This window comes from Chlorocebus sabaeus, chromosome 21 (genome assembly GCF_047675955.1).
Source record: "Chlorocebus sabaeus isolate Y175 chromosome 21, mChlSab1.0.hap1, whole genome shotgun sequence".
Taxonomy (NCBI): Eukaryota; Metazoa; Chordata; class Mammalia; order Primates; family Cercopithecidae; genus Chlorocebus; species Chlorocebus sabaeus.
Window position 1 is genome coordinate 28996880 of NC_132924.1, and position 21693 is coordinate 29018572.

Genomic DNA, 21693 nt, shown 5'->3' on the forward strand with positions numbered 1-21693 from the left:
GTCTGTCTTCTCTCTACTTTTCAGAGTCTTATTATGTTTGATTTGTATATAACTCAAAGGGTTTTCAGTTGTACTTCAAGGGAGTAATCAGGAAAAGTACATCCACTCCATCTTCCCAATAGCAAACATTTGTATTACTTAAATATTTATATATTGTATTTTCATTTTCATTCAGTTCAAATTATTTTCTAATTTGTCATGTGATTTCTTCTTTGATCCATCAGCAGTTTAAAATTGTGTTATTATGGACACAGGGAGGGGAACAACACTCACTGGGGCTTGCAGGGGAAGGGCAGGGCAGGGGAAAGCATCAGGGAAAAGAGCAAATGCATGCTGGGCTTAATACTTAGATGATGGGTCAACAGGCGCAGCAAACCACCATGGCACACGTTTACCTATGTAACAAACCTGCACATCCTGCACATGTACTCCGGAACTTAAAAATAATAATAATTTTTAAAAACCTTCTAGAAACACACACACACACAAATAACAAAATAAAATAAAATTGTGTTGCTTAATTTCCAGGTACTTGGAAAATTTCTCAGATTTTGATTTCTGTAAGTTTTTAATGTAATTTGCAATAGTAACAATTGGATAATATAGATCTGCCTAAGATTAAAGCCACAAATTTCTGCACCGACTTTCTCTGCATCCCTGCTTACTCTTTGGAGGCACTCTTCTGTTTTTATTTACTCTAATGGCTATCTTCATAACTCTAATGTAAATGCAAAAACCCGAATGCAAAAACCTATTTCCTGTATCTTCAATTTCAGTTAATGTTGACTTTCTCTGTATATATAAAATGAGGGTTTAACTTATTACACTAGCCCCATTTCTCTCAGTGTTTGATAATTGGTATTTTTAATTTTTTGGTTATACCTGAATCTTTTAATTACATAGTAAAGTTCTCTATTTCTTGTTCCATTAATTTCTAACAGTATGGTCCCAGTGACAACATTTTTTAAAATTATTCAACATGTTTATTTAATAATTAGTAAGCACAGTTTTCAATTTCTTCTCGACATTATGAAAAATGTCAAAAGTAATTATAATATAGTTCAGTTGTTTTTAAAACTTGAGAGCATTATGAAGAACAGGACTTGTTCCCAGTCTTTTCACATCACAGAGATAAAAAATTGAGAGGATCTAGATTTACTCCAACACTACGTAGTACTGCAATGTTGAATTTTATGTTCATACTTACTGTGTTCACAGGAGATAAATTTCTCATTTACAAATAAAAATGTAAGTTTAGAACAGAATGTTTTAAAAAGGTAAAAGCATTCACTGCATACTATATGCCAGCACTATACTTAGGACACATATGACTGTATATGTGAGCTCTTATCTCACTTCTCTTGTAGAATAGTTATTATTAAACTCATTTGAGAGATGAAGTGATTGACAGCTGTTGAAGGATTTCTTGAGACCATAGAAACTATAACTTGTAGAGTCAGAATTTGAGTTCAATTCTGACATCAAAGCTATGCTTTTCCTACTATATCAAGCTGCATAATAAATCTACACTTGTGAGATGTGGAAAGATGTTTATGATGTTTAGTGATGTATATTACATTAACATTGATAATATGATCTCATTAGGTAGTATTGAGTAACTCTAATTTCATGTTTTAAATGCCTAGGGGGAAGACTGGAAAGATAATCACCAACATTTTTTTTTTTTTTTGAGATGGGGTTTCGGTCTTGTCACCCAGGCTGGAGTGCAGTGGTGTGATCTTGGCTCACTGCAGTCTCTGCCTTCCGATTTCAAGTGATTCTCCGCCTCAGCCTCCTGAGTAGCTGGCATCACAGGCACCTGCCACCATGCCCAGCTAATTTTTGTATTTTTAGTGGAGATGGAGTTTCACTATGTTGGCCAGGCTGGTCTCGAACTCCTGACCTCGTGATCCACCCACCTTGGCCTCCCAAAGTGCTGGGATTACAGGTGTGAGCCACTGCGCCTGGCCAATCACCAAAATATTAAAAATGGTTAGCTCTAAGAGGTGCTTGCTTTCTCTTTTCAAATCTTTATTTGTTGACTTCCCCCCCAGTGATCTCACATTAGTTTTCTAGAATGTGTACTGTTATTTTTTAAAAACCTCTGAGACATGAACATTCTGTTGGAAATTTTTTTCTTGTGTTATTTTTCCTTTGTCTTTGAACTTTTAAAAATAGCTTGCAGATTGGAGACAACTGGTCAATTAAATCTTCTGCTTGGTTAAAATTGTAATGGGCACATTCTGCTCCAGTTTTTATAATATATTTTATATATGTTATGAAAAAATAAATTCAAGGATCTAAATGAAATGAATTATGAAATGTTTCTATAAATCTTTGTATTTTTCTATTAATCACCATGTTTTAATTATATATTTTTATATTGACTTACAGTTACTATTATTATATTACAGAATTGGTTACCACATATGTAATATTTTTCTATATAGAAGCATAATGTATAATTTTGAAGTGACTGATTCCCAAGTGAAATGATCTAAATAAACTTGTCAGAGTTTATAATGTTTAAGGCAACCATCACAAAATGGTATTTTGGAAAGATTATTATGAAGAGAATGTATTTTCCTCCATTATCTCTTTGTTTTTATCTTTTTAAAGGTAATCATAGCCTCCTGGTATCGGACATTCATGGGAATAATGAATTTATTTGGACTAGAGACTAAGACCTGCTGGAATGTCACCAGAATAGAACCTCTTAATGAAGTTCAAAGCTGTGAAGGCATGTTTCTTCCAAAAATGCTGTCATTTGTAAACATTCATAAACATTTAATAATATTATGATTCACTTTTAAGAATTATTGTAAAATACTGTTGTTGATTTAAAAAAAAATTAGAACTGACTCACCTCAATGAGTATTTTCCATTTTAAAGTAGTTTTCTGAGAAGGCTGTGTGCTTACAAATTTGAGTACAAATTTTGGAATTTGAGTATTAACATATCCCATTGTAAGGCAATCTTGACTATAAGTTAGTCTTCTATTTCAGAATGTGAAGATGCAGAAAGATATTTTTTGGGGTAGCTTCAATATATAAATTTTGAGGATAGATTAAATAGTCAAATATCTATTTGTAATAGCTAATGTATAAATTTAATTATTCATACATATTTAAAAATCAGATATGCAATAATAGATTGATTTAGAAATATTACTTTTTTATATATGCTCATAGTCCATGAGTAGTATTAATAAAACTCTTCCTATTTATCTTCTACATTGGTTTCTTTGTCAAAGAACTGCTTTTGGAATCATCTAACAGCTTTCCAGGGTACATAGTGGTCACTTCCATTTAAGATGTTTACATTTCAGCACTTTTATAATTCAAGTACGGTGCTATCCCTTGAGACTGTTGTTCAGAGCCACATATATCTCTTTTCATAACACTAACACTGTTGTTTTTTCTTTATTTCTTCAAATTCTTAAGAACATGACTTACTATATTTTATGAATAAATTTTTAGACTTGTAACAACATTCAACTCTTGGGATATAAACTAAATCTATTTTCCTTATATTTTTTACTGATTCCCTCAGTAAAAATAGAATTGATGAGGATATTTGAGGGGCAATTATACTTTTTTGTGTACGATGTAAAGGATTGGAGAAAATGTCTCATAAAATGAGAGGCTTAGCAATGATTCAGTCAGCTAGAAGGTGTGACCCTGTCTGAGTGGTGAAAATGGTCACCTAAGTATGGTATTAGTTACATTCCCGATAAGTGATAGGTTCGTGTTTGGCACTTGGGACACAGAGATGAACCAGCTAGGCGTGGAGCCTTACCCTCATCGAGTTTATGTTGTAAGGGGGCTTTTAGCAGTTACAACTGTGGTGGATATTACAAATAAGAAAATAAGGTTCCCAACATTAGGAGTAAGAGAGGTTATTTTAAGAATAGGGAATAGCATATTCAAATATCCTGAAGCAAGAGAGAACTGAAAGAAGGCTAGAATTCCTGGAAGCAATGGAGAAGAAAAATGATATGAAATGATGCTGGGAATATAAAGAAGGATCAGATCATGAAAGGCGTGCACTGGCGAATGTTTTTTTACTTTATCCATTGAAGAATTTTAACAGATTTTCATTTTAAAACATTATTTAGTCAATGGTATGGAAAGAATATTAGAAAAGGGACAAAAGTAGGTTCAGGGAGGCCAGGTAGGAGACTTCCTCTATTCTCAGCAAGTGACTGCAGGAAAGATAATGTGGAAATGCCTGGGTGTGAGAGAGATTTTGGAAGTAGCATGGACGAGACTTGGTAATTGTTTGGTAAGGGAGGGGAAGGTGAGTGAAGAATCATGTGAAACACAGTTGGGTTTCTAGCTTCAGTAACTGAGCTCCTTTGAACGGTAAGAAGCATTTGAACAGCAGTGGGTTTGTTTTGTTATGTTTCATTGTGTATGCATTAATTTGAGGTACTTAAGACACCTCAGAGTGGGAACATGAAGTGGCTATCTGAGTATGAGAATAAGGAGAAAGTTCTGGATTAAATGTAGAGTTGGAGTCATCTGTATATAGATCATTGGAGCCATGGATGTGGAAGAATTTATTTATGGAGAATGTGCAGATGGAGAAATGAAGGGGGCATATAACAGAGCGTAAGGTGGTCCAATATTAAAGAGTGGTACATAAAACAAGAGAAGTTACTGGAACTGACTGAAAGGAGTGATCAGAGAGGCAGGGGGAATCAGAAGGCCAGCCTTCAGACCTTGGCTACAGCCAGTTAAAGTGAAATAACCTTTGACAAGTTGAATATCTTATGTTCTGTTTTCTCAATCATAAGAAAAGTATTTTTATACCAGCTAATATCATAAACTTGTTCTGAGAAAAATGTGGGATGATTGTAAAGTACATATTGCCACACACATGCACAATCTTCTCTATGGAATATACTAAGATTCTAGCTGTACATAATGATGGATCAAATGACTGGATCATTTCGTATAGACTAAAGCTGTACCCTGAAGTCAAAACCATATCTTAACTCTTCCTACAGCCTAGCAAAAGATAAAGATAATGCAATGGTTTTTCTTTTGTATTCATTAAGTGGTTCTACAGACAGTTCCAGACACTGAACACTAGCAGCATCAGCTAAATAAATGTGAATCCCCAACAAATCATTACAGTATAATAGTAATTCATTAGAGGAAAGTACAAATGCAATTATAAAAAGTATAAAGTGTAAGTGTAACTATATAATACCTCATTAAGGGTGAGCTTACATATGTGTATGCGTATATATATATATATACACACACACATATATATGTGTCTGCATACACACACACACACAAACTCTTATAAGGGTAAAGAATTAAACACAGCAGCAATCTGGAAAGCAAATGCTTTCAGCAGATTCATGAGCTCTTGATTGCAAAGCACTGAGATAATTATGCCCAGTTGCTTTAGAGTCATATATTCATTAAACACTGATTATCTGTATCTTTTCAAAGGATTGGGAGATCCTGCTTGCTTTTATGTTGGTGTAATCTTTATTTTAAATGGACTAATGATGGGATTGTTCTTCATGTATGGAGCATACCTGAGGTAAGACTACTACTGAATTAAGAGACCTTCCAGTGGGCTTATACAGACTGGCTGATATTTGTTGATTAAATGAAAAGGAAAATTAATGAGATTGGATTCATATCAGGAAAGTTTGTGGATTTGTTTGATTTTTTTCAGAAGCTTAACCAATATCATGTAACCAGAAACTGAAGATGTCACTAAAATTCTATCTCAGAGGCACCCCTTTTATCCTGTAAGGGTTTTTTTTAACTAATTAAGATTTCCTAACAAAAGCTTTCATGCAATATCTCCTAGTTCATGTGTAAAATTAATAAATCATTGGAGGAGATCTTTGGTTAGCAGTAATAGCAGCTTATTTCTTTTTTTAGATTTTATTTATTTTTATTATACTTTAAGTTCTAGGGTACATGTGCACAATGTGCAGGTTTGTTACATATGTATACATGTGCCACGTTGGTGTGCTGCACCCATCAAGTCGTCAGCACCCATCAACTCGTCATTTACATCAGTTGTAACTCCCAATGCCAGCCTTCCCCCCTCCCCGCCCCATAATAGGCCCCGGTGTGTGATGTTCCCCTTCCCATGTCCAAGTGATCTCATTGTTCAATTCCTACCTATGAGTGAGAACATGCGGTGTTTGATTTTCTGTTTGCTGAGAATGATGGTTTCCAGCTGCACCCATGTCCCTACAAATGACACGAACTCATCCTTTTTTATGGTTGCATAGTATTCCATGGTGTATATGTGCCACATTTTCTTAATCCAGTCTGTCACTGATGGACATTTGGGTTGATTCCAAGTCTTTGCTATTGCGAATAGTGCCACAATAAACATACGTGTGCATGTGTCTTTATAGCAGCATGATTTATAATCCTTTGGGTATATACCCAGTAATGCAATGGCTGGGTCATATGGTATTTCTAGTTCTAGATCCTTGAGGAATCGCCATACTGTTTTCCACAATGGTTGAACTAGTTTATAATCCCACCAACAGTGTAAAAGTGTTCTTATTTCTCTACATCCTCTCCAGCACCTGTTTTTTCCTGACTTTTTAATGATTGCCATTCTAACTGGTGTGAGATGGTATCTCATTGTGGTTTTGATTTGCATTTCTCTGATGGCCAGGGATGACGAGCATTTTTTCATGTGTCTGTTGGCTGTATGAATGTCTTCATTTGAGAAATGTCTGTTCAAATCCTTTGCCCACTTTTCGATGGGATTGTTTGCTTTTTTCTTGTAAATTTGTTTGAGTTCTTTGTAGGTTCTGGATATTAGCCCTTTGTCAGATGAGTAGATTGCAAAAATTTTCTCCCATTCTGTAGGTTGCCTGTTCACTCTGATGGTAGTTTCTTTTGCTGTGTAGAAGCTCTTTAGTTTAATTAGATCCCATTTGTCAATTTTGGCTTTTGTTGCCGTTGCTTTCAATGTTTTAGACATGCAGTCCTTGCCCATGCCTATGTCCTGAATGGTATTACCTAGGTTTTCTTCTAGGGTTTTTATGGTATTAGGTCTAACATTTAAGTCTCTAATCCATCTTGAATTAATTTTCGTATAAGGAGTAAGGAAAGGATCCAGTTTCAGCTTTCTGCTTATGGCTAGCCAATTTTCCCAGCACCATTTATTAAATAGGGAATCCTTTCCCCATTTCTTGTTTTTCTCAGGTTTGTCAAAGATCAGATGGCTGTAGATGTGTGGTATTATTTCTGAGGGCTCTGTTCTGTTCCATTGGTCTATATCTCTGTTTTGGTACCAGTACCATGCTGTTTTGGTTACTGTAGCCTTGTAGTATAGTTTGAAGTCAGGTAGTGTGATGCCTCCAGCATCGTTCTTTTGACTTAGGATTGTCTTGGCAATGCGGGGTCTTTTTTGGTTCCGTATGAACTTTAAAGCAGTTTTTTTCCAATTCTGTGAAGAAAGTCATTGGTAGCTTGATGGGGATGGCATTGAATCTTTAAATTCTTGGGCAGTATGGCCATTTTCACGATATTGATTCTTCCTATCCGTGAGCATGGTATGTTCTTCCATTCTTTTGTGTCCTCTTTTATTTCACTGAGCAGTGGTTTGTAGTTCTCCTTGAAGAGGTCCTTTACATCCCTTGTAAGTTGGATTCCTAGGTATTTTATTCTCTTTGAAGCAATTGTGAATGGAAGTTCATTCATGATTTGGCTCTCTGTTTGTCTGTTACTAGTGTATAAGAATGCTTGTGATTTTTGCACGTTAATTTTGTATCCTGAGACTTTCCTGAAGTTGCTTATCAGCTTAAGGAGATTTTGGGCTGACATGATGGGGTTTTCTAAATATACAATCATGTCATCTGCAAACAGGGACAATTTGACTTCTTCTTTTCCTAACTGAATACCTTTTATTTCTTTCTCTTGCCTGATTGCCCTAGCCAGAACTTCCAACACTATGTTGAATAGGAGTGGTGAGAGAGGGCATCCCTGTCTTGTGCCAGTTTTCAAAGGGAATGCTTCCAGTTTTTGCCCATTCGGTATGATATTGGCTGTGGGTTTGTCATAAATAGCTCTTATTATTTTGAGATACGTTCCATCAATACCGAATTTATTGAGAGTTTTTAGCATGAAGGGCTGTTGAATTTTGTCAAAGGCCTTTTCTGCATCTATTGAGATAATCACGTGGTTTTTGTCTTTGGTTCTGTTTATATGCTGGATTATGTTTATTGATTTGCGAATGTTGAACCAGCCTTGCATCCCAGGGATGAAGCCCACTTGATCATGGTGGATAAGCTTTTTGATGTGCTGCTGGATTCGGTTTGTCAGTATTTTATTGAGGATTTTTGCATCGATGTTCATCAGGGATATTGGTCTAAAATTCTCTTTTTTTGTTGTGTCTCTGCCAGGTTTTGGTATCAGGATGATGTTGGCCTTGTAAAATGAATTAGGGAGGATTCCCTCTTTTTCTATTGTTTGGAATAGTTTCAGAAGGAATGGTACCAGCTCCTCCTTGTACCTCTGATAGAATTCGGCTGTGAATCCATCTGGTCCTGGACTTTTTTTGGTTGGTAGGCTATTAATTATTGCCTCAATTTCCAAGCCTGCAATTGGTCTATTCCAGGATTCAACTTCTTCCTGGTTTAAGTCTTGGGAGAGTGTAAGTGTCCAGGAAATTATCCATTTCTTCTAGGTTTTCTAGTTTATTTGCGTAGAGGTGTTTATAGTATTCTCTGATGATAGTTTGTATTTCTATGGGGTCGGTGGTGATATTCCCTTTATCATTTTTCATTGCGTCTATTTGATTCTTCTCTCTTTTCTTCTTTATTAGTCTTGCTAGCGGTCTATCCATTTTGTTGATCTTTTCAAAAAACCAGCTCCTGGATTCATTGATTTTTTGGAGGGTTTTTTTGTGTCTCTATCTCCTTCAGTTCTGCTCTGATCTTAGTTATTTGTTGCCTTCTGCTAGCTTTCGAATGTGTTTGCTCTTGCTTCTCTAGTTCTTTTAATTGTGATGTTAGGGTGTCAATTTTAGATCTTTCCAGCTTTCTCTTGTGGGCATTTAGTGCTATAAATTTCCCTCTACACACAATAGCAGCTTATTTCTAATTGTATTCTCTAAGGTTGAAATTAAGAAAGCAGTAGGAAAAACTGTGTATCACATGTGGTGAGCACTTACATCTGCTAGCCTGTCTATCTTGATAAGAGTACCACCATGAAGCAGCAGTGAGACCTGTCTCAGGTGATAAGTTGAAATTAATTTCAACGGTCATGTGTTTTGCTCCCACACTTAATTGCTCCCTGAGAGAGCTATATCAGCTAGTTTCTGTCAATGAAAACTAAGGTGAAGCAATTTGGTTACATCTAGAAAAGTATCTGCCTTTCTCACAAAAAGACAGACTTAGCTGCCCCTTCTCTGTTTCTTCCTGCTTTTATTACACTAGGATGTCATGCCCAGAGCTGCAGCAGTCATCTTGTGACCATAATGGAAAGGCCATAAACATAGGAGATCTATCTGGCCTACCATCCTTCTGCTGCTGAACCAATGCCAACAGATACTTACTTTTCATTTTCTTGTTGAATGATATAATAAACAACATCCATATTGTGTGAGCCACTTTTGTTAGGTTTTCTGTTTCTTTCAGTGGAACATATTCCTAGCTGAATCATCAGATTTCTTTACAATGTTATTCTTGTCATGCAAAACATTTAAAATTAAAATTAATTAATAGCTTTACTCTTTCAACAAATATTTGTTGAGTTTTAACAGGGCTTTTGTCGATACAGAGATTAGTAAATATACATACTCTTTGTTTTAGGAAGTTTTCAGCATAAAAAAGACTAGCATAGAATCAATGAAAACTAGTGACATAGTCAGTGTTGTACCAGGGATACTATCCAGCACAGTACATAAAAAGAAAAGTAGTAATAAGTATAAGCATTGGAAAACGTGAAAAAAAAAAAAAAAAAGAAATAAGTGTTTTTAAAAGTCGATTACATCGTATATCTAGAAAAATTTTTAAAGTTTATGGATACAGTATTTGCAATAATAAAATTTACAATGTTACTAGATGTAAACATTAATATTAAAATTCAGAATGATAAATTTTATACTTTAGCATCAAATAGAAAATGAAATTTTAAAAGGATGCTATTTAGAATAGCATTAAAAGCATGACATTCCTCAGAATAAATCCAACAAAAGATATATATGACAGCTATGGGAAAATTATTAAAACATTCCTGAGATATGTCTAGGAAAATCTGAGTGGAGAGATATTCCACGTTCATTGACTGAAGACTTGATGTTAAAAAGATTTATAGATTCAATGCTCTACCAGTCAGAATTCCAATATATTTTTTGTTGACTTTGATGAGCTGATTTACAAGTTATTCAGAAATGCAAAGAGCCAAATACAGTCAAGGTGTTCTTGAAAAAGGAGGATTTGCACTATCGATTATTGCTGTATTATAAAGCTAATGTAAAAAGACACTGTGATATTGGCACAGGAACAGACAAATGGATAACTGAAATAGAGTACAGCCCAGAAGCAGAAGTGTACATTTAAAGGCATTTGATATATGGAAGAGTGGGTATCGCAGATTGGTGGGTAAGGACAGGCAGTTTAATAAATAGTGCTGGAATAATTGGGAGATCATATGGAACAAGGAGAAATTGGAACTATATAAATAATAAATCCAAGCTGGATTAAACACTCAAATATGAAAGACAAATTTATAAAGTGTTCAGCATATAATATAGAAGAAGTCACTTGGAATAAGAAGTGATTTTTTAAACAAGATACAAAAATCCAGCCATGAAGAAAAACTGATAAATTGGATGAAAAGAACTTCAGTTCCTCAAAAGAACAATAGGATAGAAAAAAAAACCTCCAAGTGAGTGAAGATATTTACAAAGTATATACCCCACCTACTATCCAGAAATTCCATTAATTAACTTGATAAATATTTATTGAAAGCCTGTTGTGACCAGGAGCACTGTTCTGGGTGCTTGGAATACAGAACAGAAATCTCTGTCCCTGTGAAGTTTATATTAGAGTGGAAAGATAAAGAAGAAAGACAACCTGATAGAAAAATGGACAAAATGTTTATGAACTGATATTTCCCAGAAGAACACCAAATGGTCAATAAACATATGTAAAGTTGACCACCATCATTAGTCATGAAGAAAATACACATTCAAACCACAGTGAAATACCAACTCACATCTAATAGATTGATAAAGGAGCTTTCATCCACCACAGGTGGACACATAAATTGGTACAACTATTTTGGTGAACAGTGTACATTATCTGGTAAAGTTGAAGATATAGATGCCTTGTAACTCAGCAATTCTAATTTAAAGTATATATTCCCAAAAAAGTCTTGCACATGTGGACTAGGAAGTACATACAATAATATAGTAGCATCATTTGCAAAAGCTTCAAACTGGAAACAACCCAAATATCCATTAACAGAGAAATGAATACATTTTGGTTTATTAATATGGTGGAACAGTATACAATAATGAGAATGAGTGAACTATACGGCTACACACAACATGGTTGATTCTTACAGATATAATTTTGAATGAGTGAATCCAGGTACAAAATTTTTAAAAATACTGCATTCTTCCATTTGTATGTTGTTTAAAAACAGATTAAAGTAAATCATAGTTTGATATGTATATAGAAAGAGTTATGTTGATAATCTCAAAAATCAGGTCAGTAGCTGATTCTTATCTTGGAGGCTGGCAAGTGGAGACTCAGTATATTCTCTATTTCAGTTAATTATATGTTGACTACATGGACATTCCCTTTACAATAATTCTATAAGCTAGAAATTTTACACACTTTTCTATATGCCATATAGAAAAATATAAGCTCATTAAAGTATTTTGAGGGAAAAGGATTGCTTTGAGATTGTTTGGGCAGGTTTAAAAATGTTCTATTTTTTAAAAAAAGTTCTATTTTTGGGCTGGGCACAGTGGCTCACGCCTGTAATCCCAGCACTTTGGGAGACCGAGGCGGGCGGATCATGAGGTCAGGAGATCGAGACCATCCTGGCTAACATGGTGAAACCCCGTCTCTACTAAAAATACAAAAAAATTAGCCAGGTGTGGTGGCGGGCGCCCATAGTCCCAGCTACTCGGGAGGCTGAGGCAGAAGAATTGGCTTGAACCGGAGAGGCAGAGGTTGCAGTGAGCTGAGATTGCACCCCTGCACTCTAGCCTGGGTGACAGAGCTAGACTCCTTCTCAAACAAACAAGCAAAAAACCAAAACAACAACAAGAAAAGAAATGGTTTTTATTTTTCATCTGATTTTTGTATTCTGCATTATTGCTTCTCTGGCACTCAAGTAAAGAATATTTGCAGTAGTTTAGACAGTTCTAAGTTAATGCTGACATTTTCTGTCAGACTCTTGTCTTCATCTCTCAATCCCTTAAATCCAATTTCAAAAGATAAAAAGTTGCCTTTATTCAGAGTATTCAAAGGATGTGATCTAGACTCTAAAGTGCTAGCTTGTTTCTTAAAAAATATTTTATGTGGCTGGGTGCAGTGGTTCATGCCTGTAATCCCAGCACTTTGGGAGGCCGAGGTGGGTGGATCATGAGGTCAGGAGTTTGAGACCAGCTTGGCCCACGTAGTGACACCCCATCTCTGCTAAAAGTAAAAAAATTAGCCGGGCATGGTGGCACATGCCTGAAATCCCAGCTACCTGGGAATCTGAGGCAGGAGAATCGTTGGAACCTGGAGGCGGAGGTTGCAGTGAGCCGAGATTTTGCCATTGCGCTCCAGCCTGGGCAGTGGAGCAAGACCCCATCTCAAAAAAAAATCATTTTATGTTCACACGTTATGTATTTTATTTAGAAAGTATTCTAGCTATGATAAATTATAAAATTGAGATTAATTTATATGTACACTTTTTAGAATTGTACATTCAGGATTTAAACATCAACCACATGGGTATGGTTTTGTACTATTATGTTTTAAATATGATTTAAACTATGGTTTTAATTTGATTGTATACTTTTTTTTTTTTTTTTACAGTGGGACTCAACTAGGAGGTCTTATTACAGTACTGTGCTTCTTTTTCAACCATGGAGAGGTTTGTTTTCTAGAAAGCAATTTTTAAGAAATAGAAGGGGCTACAGAGGAACAAGGAAATATACTCATCAAAACAATATATAATCGTATATACTACTTATGATTTCACAATATTTTAAAGACCCTTGTGTTATAAGTTGATATTTTAATCATGTTGATTGAAATGTTTAAATAGCTAGAATTTCAAACATAAAATCTCTTGCCTTATTTTTAGTAAATATATACATGCACATATATTCTGTAGAGAAAAGGAAATAGTATACTTGTTGCGTTGAATCATGTCATGCACATTAGCTGATGTACTCCCACTAAACTTTTTTTGTGGGTGGTGGCAGCCTCATCATACAAGTTATGAAATTTAAATTTAGAGAAAGTTAAGTTACTTATCCACATTCCATATTTACTACATGATGAAGCTGGATTTCCCATTCTATGTCTGTCTGCCTCTAAAATCTCACATATATATATTATTTTATATTGTATAAATTATAAAATTATATTTTATAAAAACATATATTATGTGTTATATATAACATATATATTCAACTTTTTTATTGTGGTAAGAATAAGTAACATGAGATCTGCCCTCTTAACAGATTTTTAAGTGTACAATACAGTATTAACACAATGTTGTATAGCAGATCTCTAGAACTTACTCATCTTGCCTAACTGAAACTTTGTATGCATTGCACTTCCCTTGACAATGAAAGAGGCCTCAGGCCTGACAGCAGGGACACAGTTAAGACACTGCCACCTGCTCCCTCACTTCTTTCTGTTATGTCATGCTGTCTGTTCAGTAATGCAAAATGCTGAATTCAAAATAGACATTAACTTAACGAATTCAGTCCAATGAAACATAGTCCACCTAAAAAAGAGCTCATAGAAGCTTATTTCAAATGCAATGGATTCATTCAACAAAATATTGAGTACATACCATGTCCATGGTCTGTTAGATGCTGAGGATATGACAATGAAAAAGAGAGAGATTCTGACTACTAGCTCTTGGTAGCAAAATATTTAATAGGTGTGACACAAGTTACATAGGCTAGAAGTACTTTTTTTTTTTTTTTCCCAAGATGGAGTCTTGCTCTGTCACCCAGGCTGGAGTGCAGTGGTGTGATCTTGGCTCACTGCCACCTTTGCCTCCCAGATTCAAGCAATTCTCTTGCCTTAGCCTCCTGAGTAGCTGGGATTACAGGCATGTGCCACCACGCCCAGCTAAATTTTTGTATTTTTACTAGAGATGGGGTTTCACCATGTTGGCCAGGCTGGTCTCAAACTCCTGACCTCATGATCCACCCCCCCTTGGCCTCCCAAAGTATTGGGGATTACAGGCGTGAGCCACCACGCCCAGCCAGGTAGAAGTATCCATTGCTGTTGGGTTAATTTTTAAAAATCAGTTAGATAAAGGAATCATAAAAATTATACATAAAAGTCATGTATGTTATTTTAAAGCAAACAAATGCATTGTCATTCAGCAATGTGCTGATACAAAGACAAAGCTTTTTCTTTGAGTGTGACAGACAACTGTTGGTATAAGTTGACTTTCTTATATGTATCATAATTCCTCTTTCAACATTTACAATTTTGATATCTTGGAAGAGGAGCAGTAATTAAGACTCTTGCAAAGTAATAAGAGTTCACATTCTTTCTAGAATTTCAGAGTTTTTGATGGAAATGTTTTCTAATACTCTGACTCATATGTCTTAGAAGTAATTTTAAAGTTTGTATGAAAATTTAATACTTTCATTACATGCATCACATTTGTAGTTCCCAAATACTTCTAGTTGTTTTTAAAATACATACTTAACCCTTTTTAAGGTACATTTTACAAATTCTGAGGCAATCTTAGCTATTCGAAGTGTGTATTTATATTCATTCAAACTTGTTATGTAGAAACTCTCTTGGTGCTTGCGAATGATCTAGGTGACATTTGTTCAGGTATTTGTCTTGGCATGCATATATCCCAAAGCCTGGGATGCCAGGATCATATGCCAGGATCATACCTTCAGAGCTGGACTGTGGATCTAATTGGTCAGTCACAGAATTCTCACAACTCTTATATGTACAATCTTATTTGTCCCTTGGGTTTCCTTTTGCTGGGTCTGATGTATCTGTTGCTGGTTTCTGTACATGGTAGTTAATTGCTCTCTACTTAATGGCCTCATGCGTTAAGAGAGCTTCAAAAACTGAGAAGCTATGCCAGACACTCAGAAATGGGATATAGTGAGCCTAGTATTAAAATTACTAAAACAAACTCACCCCTGGTTTTTAAATATGTTTGTTGTAGTAAACATGATGTAAAGTGGGCATTTTGTTGATTTCAGGCCACCCGTGTGATGTGGACACCACCTCTCCGTGAAAGTTTTTCCTATCCATTCCTTGTACTTCAGATGTATATTTTAACTTTGATTCTCAGGTAACTTTGATTTATAAAATGAAGGCAAATAAATTATAATTTAAGTTTCTTAAAATATACTTCAATTCAGCACTTTGGGAAGCCGAGGTGGGCGGATCACTTGAGGTCAGGAGTTTGAGACCAGCCTGGCCAACACGGTGAAGCCCCATCTCTACTAAAATACAAAAATTAGCCAGGCATGGTGGTGTGTGCCTGTAATCCCAGCTACTTGGGAGGCTGAGGCGGGAGAATTGCTTGACCTTGGGAGGCGGAGGTTGCAGTGAGTGGAGATTGTGCCACTGCACTCCAGCCTGGGCAACAGAGCAAGACTCCCTCTAAAAAATTGTAAATATATATTATATATATACTTCAACCTATGAGGTGGTAATTACCAAGTTTAGACCATTTTTTAGTTATTTTAAAAGTAAATTGAATATAGAGTTAAGAAAATAATTCAAAATTGCTGTGTAAAAATGGCTGTCCATTTAAGAGTGTAGGCTACAGGTTTTAGATGGCTACGTTATGTTTTAATAAACCAAAAGGTATGTGTTTGTGTATAGTTTGCCAAGATTCAAAAGTTTTTGAGAAACAATTACATTTTCTCTTCAAAGTTTAGGTACTCTGACATTGTTTTCTAACCTGTGGTTTTGATGACTGTGCCATGAAAAGAGTGTTCTGTGTGCAAACGAATTTGGGAAATGTGGAGTTAGATGGATAAGGAGTACATATATTCACTTATTTATGAAGGATTTCTGAACAACCAATGTTTCTAACAGGGCAATCAGTTTCATTTCAAACTTTTTTTTTTTTTAAATACACTTTTTTGGTAGGGATTACATTTATAAGCATTTTAGATATTTAAGAGGTCTGAGAAATGAACAAAAAAACCCATAAGTGGTAGAATAGTATAAATAGCCTTATCAGAGAAATAAGTTTGATAGAATACTAATGAGAACTCTCACTGAATGAAATCGTGATCACTATCTCCTCCAAACTCCCAGAGGACCCCATTCTTCACCCACTAATCCCTGGCAGATTCTGCCTTATATAAAAATCACTTATTTGTCTTTCTTGTTTTTTAAAACAGTAAATTTATGAATTATCCACACATACACAAATTTTTATTTATTTCTTTAGAGATGAAGTCTTGCTCTGTCACCCAGGCTGGAGTGCAGTGGCACGATCGGCTCACTGCAACCTCTGTTTCCCGGGTTCAAGCGATTCTCCTGCCTCAGCCTCCCAGGTAGCTGGGATTACAGGCGCACGCCACCACCCCCAGCTAATTTTTGTATTTTTGGTAGAGGCAGGGTTTTACCATGTTGTCCGTGCTGGTCTCAAACTCCTGACCTCAAGTGATCCACCTGCTTCAGCCTCCCAAAGTGCTGGTATTACAGGTATGAGCCACTGTGCCCAGCCAATTATATGTATTTAAAAGTAATACTGGAAACAGGGACCATGCCATATTTATCTCTTTAACCACAGAACACCGCACACGTCCATGCAAATATTTGTGGCACTCAGATAAAGCTAATTGAAGAGTGGTAAATAGTAGTGTACTGGGATGGCACAAACCTTGAGAATGGAGCAGGCTAACTTCTGATTTCTTACCAACCTGACGAGTATATTCTGGGGTTAAATTTGGATTTAGGAACTTCCTCCCCATTCAAATTTCTGTATCTTTGCTGTACACTTTGCCTTCTCTCAAAGATTAGGTGATGGAAGCTGCCCATTCTTCATCACCCCTTGCTATTCATTCCCAGTTTAATTCCTAGGAAGGTGGGTTATATTTTTTTGAAGTGATATCAGTCTAGTCAGTCAGGGGTTTCATGGAATAAAATACTTTAATTAGAACATTTGGGGTTGTATCATTGAGGGCATGTGCTATACTCTGTATCTTAGACAAAAGTAATTTTTGTTTGAAAAATATAAGATTACAAAGTACATAATGAGTATTTTATGATAACAGTAAACAATATGAACATTTAGAATTTTGTTTTTGAAAATTTATATATGATTGTACAAAGATTCATCAAAATCCAATACAGCATTTATAAAAGGAACAGTTACAGTTTTATTATTTAGGTAAAATGTTTGCATTTCTTTTTTCATATCCAAAAGTTACTGTAATTCTCTGTGGTAAAAGATATTGGTTCCCAGTACATCTCAGTAATTGGAATGGACAATTTAAACTTCCACATGCTTCAGCTGAATTCTAGAATCATTTTTTAATTTTTTAAGATTCTTTTTCCTTAAATTTTTCCATAGTTAACTTATTACTTTGTCAGCACTTACATTTCTCTTCAATGTTTTTTGAAACATAAAAGTGGTGGTATGTAAAAGTTGTTGCTGCACATACAGGAGAAGCATGTTGAGGTGTGCAGGGGCAGCACCGTGTCCTATTTTCTGACCTCCTTGCTGGAGTATTAAATTTCTAATGTCATGCAGATGTAGAGGAAAATGAGCTTTTGTATTTAAAATATTTAATGGTAAATTACAACGTTATTTTTATAACTCTAATTTTGATTGCTTCATGCAAGGCATGAAGTATTTCAATTTCTTTTTAGTATGCTTTAAAAAGTTAACTATATTTTGTTGTATTATAGTAAAGGTAATAGAATAATTTAGATTTTATCATTTTGCAATTAGTCTTTCTTTTTAATGACAGCCTGTTTTTAGAGTGAAACTTATTGGTATCAATTCTCTCTATTAAGGACCTCGTGCAATGATAGAAGGCCCTTCATTGCACTCTGTCTTTCCAATGTGGCTTTTATGCTTCCTTGGCAATTTGCTCAGTTTATTCTTTTTACACAGGTAAGATGATTTTTTAAATTAATTTTTATTTTTAAGTTCTGGGGTACATGTGTGGGATGTACAGGTTTGTTATGTAGGTAAATGTATGCCATGGTGGTTTTTGCACCTATCAACCCCATCACCTAGGTATTAAGCCCAGCATGCATTAGCTATTTTTCCTAATGATCTCCCCACCCCATCCCCCGACAGGCCCCAGTGTATGTTGTTCCCCTCACTGTGTCCATGTATTCTCGTTGTTCAGCAACCACTTATAAGTGAGAATATGTGGTGTTCGGTTTTCTGTTCCTGTTGCTGAGGATAATGGCCTCTAGCTCCATCCATGTCCCTGCAAAGGACCTGATCTCGTTCCTTTTTATGGCTGTGTGGTATTCCATGGTGTATATGTACCACATTTTCTTTATCCAGTCTGTCACTGATGGGCATTTGGGTTAATTCCATGTCTTTGCTATTGTCAGTAGTGCTACAGTGAACACATGTGTCTTTGTAATAGAATGATTTATATTCCTTTGCATGTATTAATTAAGTTGAATGCAAAATGTACTTGGTTGTTTCCATAGAAATTTTAAAATATAGTTACATTTATGCCCTAAAAGATTTTCAAAATAAGGAATAAAGTTTACTTAAAGGTATGATTTTTATGAAATAATATAATTCCACATTATTTTATTGTATTGATTAGTTTGACAGATTTTAAGGCTCGACATGTGAAAGAGTTTTTCTATTATATTTATTCACAAATGTTATTTTTGGTGTTTGAGATAATATCTGTATATATCTACCTATAGATTTTCCTTTTGTCCTGGGAATCATTCTGGGTGCCAAGCTACACAGCATTCTAAGGGCCAATCCTACTCTTCACAGCAGGACATTCTGTTTCTAATCCAGCTAAATGTTGGCTGTTTTATCTGTGGTGCAGAATTTTACTTGGCACCATTTCTGCGAGCTTTAATCGTAAAGCTCATCATTGCTTAAGTGAGCTGAGCCCATATCCTGTTTCCAAAGCAACTGCGTAACTAGTAACAAGAAACTGAACTGGGGAAGCAGAGAGTAAATGGAGAATTTTGAGGAAATTTCATGATACTAAGATTTTCCATCAGAGCTCCTTCCTGCATAACAAATACTGATGATAATAATAATACTCTATATTGGAAGTGAGAAATTCTGCCAAGAAGTCTCATGCTGCCAATAGCCTACAAAGAATGAAATTATAACCCCAGCTCAATTGGTGCTGCATGTTTAAAGTATTCCCTCTGTTTTACTTCATAATAGTTGGCCCCTTTCAGGTTATAACACAGACATTATTCTATGGTTTTCATTATTTGCACATGCCAACAGAGTAGAATCGATTTTTAATGAGCAGCACTTCATTGCAAGCAAATATATTAATGCAGTGATACTGATGAAACTAAGAAGCTCTTTGGGGCCGGGCACAATGGCTCACACCTGTAATTCTTGCACTTTGGGAGGCTGAGGCGGGTGGATGATGAGATCAGGAGTTCAAGACCAGCCTGGCCAAGATGGTGAAACCCCGTCTCTACTAAAAATACAAAAAAATTAGCTGGGCATGGTGGCAGGTGCCTGTAATCTCAGCTACTGGGGAGGCTGAGGCAGAGAATTGCTTGAACCTGGGGGGAGGCGGAGGTTGCAGTGAACCAAGATAGCACCACTGCACTCCAGCCTGAGTGACAGAGCGAGACTCAGTTAAAAAAGAAGCAGCAGCAACTATTGGGTAAGTTTGATATTGCTGTAATGATTTTCTAGTCATTCTCTGGATATATACTAGGCTTTTGTTTTTCTTTACTAATGTGTATAGTTTTGTTTGTATGTGTGCATTTCATGCTTACAGAGGGATAATTCAATGTTATTTGTTATTTTCTGGGAGTACTTTAAGATTTTATTCTTAATTGTGTTTTTCATAGATTAAGGTTAAACTTAGTTCATTGTGCCACCACATCTGGCTAATTTTTTAATTTTTTGTAGAGATGAGGTAGCACCATCTTGCCCAGGCTGCTCTTGAACTCCTGGGCTCAAGCAGTCCTTCTATCTGGGCCTCCCAAAATGCTGGGATTATAGGTGTGAGCCACCAAGCCTAGCCCAATTTTTTGTATGACTTCTGTGCTCTCCTGGAATTTTCAATCCTATCAGTTATTTCCTTGAACATTTGAAGCATAGTTTAAAGACATATCTGATTGCACCAGACAAATGTTTGAGTGATCTCCAAGCTAAGAATAGTTTTTATATATTTAAAGGGATATAGAACAAAAATAGAAAAACAATATACAAGAGACTGTATGTGACCAACAAAGCATAACATATTCATTATCTGGTCTTTTATATAACAAATGTGCTGGTCCCTGATCTAAATCTTTTGTGGATCTGTTTCTGTTGTGTTAGTGATAGTGTCTTATCTCCATCTATGCTGGGTTATTTCTGATTTCGTGCTGGACATTATACATGAAAAATTGGAGAGGCAAGTAAAAAGCACTAATAAATCTTGAACCACCTTCATGCAATCAGATTGAGGTGATCCATAGATGGGTTTCAGTCTTTCTGAGGGCTGCTTAATTTCTGGTTCACTAGTATAGTATGGCCTTTTGAAAGTCCAAACTAAAGCACCCTTCTTGGTGCACTCTGACTGCTGAATCTCCTGAAATGCCTGCTCAGCTTGCTGGTCTCCTAACTGCCTCTCAGCTGGCAGGCATCTGCCTCTGTTGAAATTGGCAGATACCTCTGGGAGAAAAGTGGCCCAAAACGTCATGCTCATCACTGTAGATTGCCATCTATCTTTTTAATTCCTCGTTTGCTTTGTTAATAATCTGTGGCTTTTATACATATTTTAAAAATATTTTTATTTATATATTTATATTTTTCCTAGCCATTCCAGTTCTTAGTGGGAAGGCTGGTTCAAATTCCTTTGCTTACCATTATTAGAACTGTAGCTCTTCTCTTATATTTACTTTGCCTGTGAATAGTAAAGTGTTAGTTTTCTATACTTTTTTTCACTTTTGCTTTTTTATATTATTTCAGATAGCATCATTATTTCCCATGTATGTTGTGGGATACATTAAACCAAGCAAATTTCGGAAGATCATTTATGTGAACATGGTAACATTTTTAATATATATAAGTCAAATATTAAGACAGGTCCTCAGAGTTTATAAAATCGAAGTGATTCTGTTTGGTAACATTTAATACATATGCTATTGGTGATATCCAGAAGGAAAACTGGAAATGTATATTATAGATGTCATATTATAACAGATTATAGTTTCAAGTAGACTGTATATGTGTTTTGCTCTCTAAAACTTTTATTTTTATGTTTTATTTATTATTATTATTACTGCTTTTAAAACTGCCTTTTCTTTCTCAGACATGAGATTTT

General features: G+C 35.5%; 1 protein-coding gene across 1 annotated transcript in view; it reads left to right on the top strand.

Moving 5' to 3' along the window:
- The window catches only part of LOC103226296 (probable C-mannosyltransferase DPY19L2), a 97732-nt gene that overhangs the window by 16767 nt on the left and 59272 nt on the right, over positions 1-21693 (top strand). Inside the window, exons 2-7 of the mRNA XM_073008973.1 lie at positions 2620-2740; positions 5469-5562; positions 13046-13103; positions 15430-15521; positions 18212-18311; positions 21339-21416. Of these exons, the coding sequence (XP_072865074.1) occupies positions 2620-2740; positions 5469-5562; positions 13046-13103; positions 15430-15521; positions 18212-18311; positions 21339-21416 (543 nt within the window). The remainder of the gene's footprint in view (positions 1-2619; positions 2741-5468; positions 5563-13045; positions 13104-15429; positions 15522-18211; positions 18312-21338; positions 21417-21693) is intronic.